This window comes from Acanthisitta chloris, unplaced genomic scaffold (assembly GCF_000695815.1).
Source record: "Acanthisitta chloris isolate BGI_N310 unplaced genomic scaffold, ASM69581v1 scaffold46297, whole genome shotgun sequence".
Classification (NCBI taxonomy): Eukaryota; Metazoa; Chordata; class Aves; order Passeriformes; family Acanthisittidae; genus Acanthisitta; species Acanthisitta chloris.
Window position 1 is genome coordinate 1,623 of NW_008685086.1, and position 4,647 is coordinate 6,269.

A 4,647-nucleotide genomic window follows, 5' to 3' on the forward strand; every position below is an offset into this window, starting at 1 on the left:
TCCCTGCAGTTAGTGGGAGCCTGTGCAGTCCTGGAGGGTTGTGTGACTGTCTGCAAGTGCCTCTCTACATGTGACCTAGTGTCCTGTGGGGAAATTCTGCATCATGCCTTAGTAGATGGAAAACTGTGGGTGTCCTGGGAGAGCTTTTTCCAGCCTGTGCATGCTGATAGCTTCCCTACTAGCATTGGAAAACTGACCCTAGCATTGCTTGCTTGCTTGTTTTCCAGGTCGTGCACTGCTGGTCCTCCTCTTGTCCGCAACGGTGTCTCTCCTGGGAGGGCTGATATTTGGATATGAGCTGGGGATAATCTCTGGTGCACTGCTGCAGTTGCAGATAGATTTTCACCTCAGCTGCTTCAAGCAGGAAGTCGTGGTGAGCGCTGTCCTTATCGGAGCGCTCCTCGCCTCTCTGGTTGGGGGGATCCTCATCGACCGCCACGGCCGGAGGAGAGCAATCCTGGTCAGCAACTTGGTCCTGTTGGTTGGCAGCCTGATCCTCACGCTGGCAAGATCATTTATTGTGCTGGTCATCGGGCGCATGACCGTGGGCTTTGCCATCTCTGTCTCATCCATGGCCTGTTGCATCTACGTCTCAGAAATGGTGGCTGCTCATCGGCGAGGGCTGCTGGTGTCTCTGTACGAAGCAGGTATCACTGTAGGCATCCTGCTGTCCTATGCACTGAATTACATCTTTGCAGACGTGGATGAAGGATGGAGGTACATGTTTGGACTGGCCATTGCCCCAACAGCCATGCAGTTCCTCAGCATCCTCTTTCTCCCAGTGAACCCTGTTAAATTAAGCTCATGGGACTCGGACTGCCAAAAGGGCCTCATTCAGTTGCAGGACACTGAGGACAGGGCAGCAGCAAAGCGTGAGCCCTATCAGGAGAAGCATTACTCATTTCTTGACCTTTTCAGGACCAGAGACAACATGAGAAGGAGGACTCTGGTGGGCCTGGGACTGGTGCTCTTCCAGCAGTTCACTGGACAGCCCAATGTGCTGGGCTATGCCTCCAAAATCTTCCACTCGGTGGGATTCCAGAGCAACTCCTCGGCAATCCTGGCCTCAGTTGGGCTGGGGGCAATAAAGGTGGTGGCCACGCTGGTTGCAATGGCCTTGGCAGACAAAGCTGGCAGGAGAGTGCTGCTCATGGCTGGCTGTGTGGTGATGGCCATCTCAGTCACCACTATTGGCCTCACCAGCTGCATTGCTCCACTGGCCATGGCCAGGGACTGCAAAGCAGCCACAGATCTCAATGCATCCCACAGCCTCACCCAGCACCCTCTGACACCTATATTCACCCAGCCTGCTGTGTCACCCATCCCACCGGCCTCAGGTGTTGGCAGAAGTCAGGCAAGCCCTGGTTTTGCTGCCACAAGGAGCCTTACAGAAGTTTTTGCTAGTACTCAAAGCAAAGAGGTTGTTGCCAATTCTTTCCTCATTCAGAAAAGGGACTCGGTAGGTCAGTCCAATAAAGGGATAGTGGAAAGCACAGGCCCTCCTCTCGTTGGTGCTCCCTGGGCACAACATACAGTCTTAAATTGGATTACACTGCTGAGCATGATGGCTTTTGTGAGTGCCTTCTCAATTGGATTTGGACCAAGTAAGTATGGTGTTTATATTCCCTTGCTCTAACCCAGAGAGTAAAACTAGGGCTGGTCTGTAAGCTGTCTGCTTGAAACATTCCTTATGGATCTGCTCTACCAAGCAGCTCAGTGTCTGGGAACTAGAAATATGTTCCCTTCTGCCCACTGAATCATTTTCTAGCATTGCAGCTCTGCCAGCTGTAGGGCTGGTGCAGCACTAGAATGACTTTCTCTTCTGTGCTATCATTAGCCTTGTAATGTTGTGGGGTTTTTTTTCTGTGCAGCTCATTGGAAAATCAGAGCATCCCACAAGCACTGTGTAATCTTCCTGGCACCCTGGTGAGGAGGAAAATACAGGGCTGAGGACAGAGGGACTGAGGGGCTTCTGCTGTGCGATAAAATCAGTGCAGAACTAGAAGCGGAACCTCTTTGAAAGTTTCTCAATACTAGTTGGGGTTTTTTTTTCTGAAATCATTATTTATTCATCAGCTGAGATTACAGATTAGTTCCTGTTTCCATGTGAGCTGTACTGTTTTCTGGCACTGATTGCTTTAAACGCCTTGATGTGAGAAAACAGCATCTAACTCAAGAAAAATAGAAGTGAGCAAGTCTCATGGGTTTGACAGTGACCCTGTAAATTATTTCAAGCAAAATAACCCTGGGACAGGAGAGACTGCTTGAAGATACATATCACTTTAACTCTGATTTTAGCCCAAATGCAACGTTGTCTCCCTAATTCCACCCCTTGCTCATTTCTTTATAGACAACATGTTCTGACAGCAGGTCTGCCAGATCTTTTCCATCTCCTGTGAATATAATGACCAACTCTCCAGTTTTATTCTTTGCTCCCTGGGCCTGTTCGTTGCTATTTCATTCCTCCATGGAGTGCTGAACACGGGAGGTTTGAAATGTTCTGCTGTGACCTGTCTGTGAGATCGATGAGTGTTTGACGCCACCAGCAGTGGGTGCTGGGTGAAGCCAGAGTTTAAACCCCCTGCTGAAATCTCCCTTGCCCATTTCCCAAACAAATTGCTTAACTCCTACACTGTCTTTCTGATCTCTCTAATCCATGCAGTGACCTGGCTGGTCCTCAGTGAGATTTACCCTGCTGGGATAAGAGGAAGAGCCTTTGCCTTCTGTAACAGCTTTAACTGGGCTGCTAATTTACTGATTAGCCTCTCCTTCCTTGACCTTATTGGTAAGTAGCCACTCCCCCTCCCTTCACCTCCCATAGCTGGTTGGGGAAGGTGGCCACCGCGACCCATTTGGAGATTAAGTGGAATTTTGAACCCTGTGGATTTGAGGCTGGAATAGGTGTGACCCTGCTGCCCCCAAGGCAGAAAAGCCAAGCACCAGCAGCACTGGTCTGAGCGACTCCATCACCCTTTGATCAAAATCATCCATTGCCCACTGGGCTGCACTGTAGCACTGCTGTATCAGGAAACCATGGAGTTTGCAGCTTCCATGCTGGCAGCTTTACAACACTTTTTCATAGCAGAGCCCTCGGTTAAGGCACTCAGCAGGCACTGCTGCCCTGGAGCTTGGCTGCCTTCTCCTTCCCTCTGGTGCTGGCAAAGTCTGGCATGAAACAGCCTTTGCCTTTGCTGATTCCTAGTCCAGGCCTTGCAAATAAGGAGTTTCCCTGCCCTGTTCAGGGCTTCACAATGCCCTGTCAGGCACCAATGACAACCTCACAGTAGGCAACCAGTGTCCTTTATATCCCATGACTCACTTTCTGCCTTCATGTACTTGAATCTCTATGCAGATGCCATTGGTTTCTCTGGGATGTTTCTTCTCTATGGACTGATGGGAGTGATGGCTGTTATATTCATTTACCTTTTTGTTCCGGAAACAAAAGGACAATCCTTAGAGGAGATAGACCAGCAGTTCTCCAGAAAACGGTATGTGTGGTGCTGTCCCAGCATAAGTGCTGGCTTTGGGCATTTGCCACCTGCAGCCCCTGAGGTCTGTGGCACTGTGCACCCCAGGGCTGTTGCAAAGCCTGGTCAGTGCTACTGAAAAGAAAGTTTTTAGTAGGGCTCTGGATGGGGTGTGAGAGCTGTAGCACTGTTCTCCTTGCAGCTGTGGTGCTGGAGGGCACTAGTGACACTTGGGAGGAAAAGGGCTAAAAATCAGGGCTGGTGGTTGAGGAGAGGAGTGCAGGACCACAGCATGGGACAGGCAGGTCAGGACTGGGAGGAGGCAGGAGGAGATGATAGTCCTGTTGTTTCACCCTAGACTAATCCTAGAGTGATCCTTCTCCTCTGGGGCAGACACATCTGGTGTAACACCTGGTAATTTTTACAGAGCCTGTAATGGGTGAGGGAAGATCAAGAGGTGTGTGTGCCATCCTGGTTGCGATGGAGGTGGCAGGGCAGGCACTGCCAGAGCAGGGTGAGGTTGTGCAGCCACACGGCCAATGCTAAGGGGTTTGAGCACACATCTCTTGAGGGGGACAGGAGGGGTAACTGCTGTGAGCCTTGCCTGGTTCCTGCCTCCCTGGGCACAGCAGCTTCTGCAACTGACGTTTCCCACTGCCTGTCAGGGTGTGGGAAGGAAATGTGTTCAAGCAGAGACGTGGAAGAGGAGCAAACTGCACACACATGCAGTACCAGAGAGTGGAGCACACCAGCAGCACATGAAACCAACGACAGCCCACAGTACCTTGTCTGAGGAGTTCTACCAGGAAAGAAGCAAGCTGGGCCATCAGGACTATTCTTTTCTGTGACCTTTAACTGGTGACCCCGACTCAGAGACAGTTCTCCCTGCAGTGCCCTACATCTGGGGACATGGCAATAGCTGTCCTTTGCGTCCTTGGAGAATCGTTGATCCCAGGCAGAGAACACACCCTTTCATATCTTTTAATTTTCCATCATTTGTATCTCCTATCATATAAGAGATTAATGGTTTTGTACGCAGGAATTAAAGCACAACTTTTGCTGACAATGCTGTCCATCAGTGCAGTTCATTTGCGAGCGAGGTGTGTTATTTTCCTGTTCCTCGAAATACTGGGACCGGGGAGGGACGTGGACCTGGATCGGGTGCACCTCGGCGTGTCTG

The 4,647-nt window shown here is 50.6% G+C and overlaps 1 protein-coding gene across 1 annotated transcript; it reads left to right on the forward strand.

Annotated features, from left to right (window-relative positions):
- Positions 1-227: 227 nt before the first annotated feature.
- On the forward strand, positions 228-4,229 carry SLC2A10 (solute carrier family 2 (facilitated glucose transporter), member 10; the record flags this gene model as incomplete). Its single annotated transcript, XM_009079564.1, has 4 exons — positions 228-1,604; positions 2,663-2,785; positions 3,353-3,497; positions 4,133-4,229. Coding segments are annotated over 4 exons (1,742 nt in total), but the record flags the coding sequence as incomplete, so codon positions are not given.
- Between the last annotated feature and the right edge of the window lie 418 nt (positions 4,230-4,647).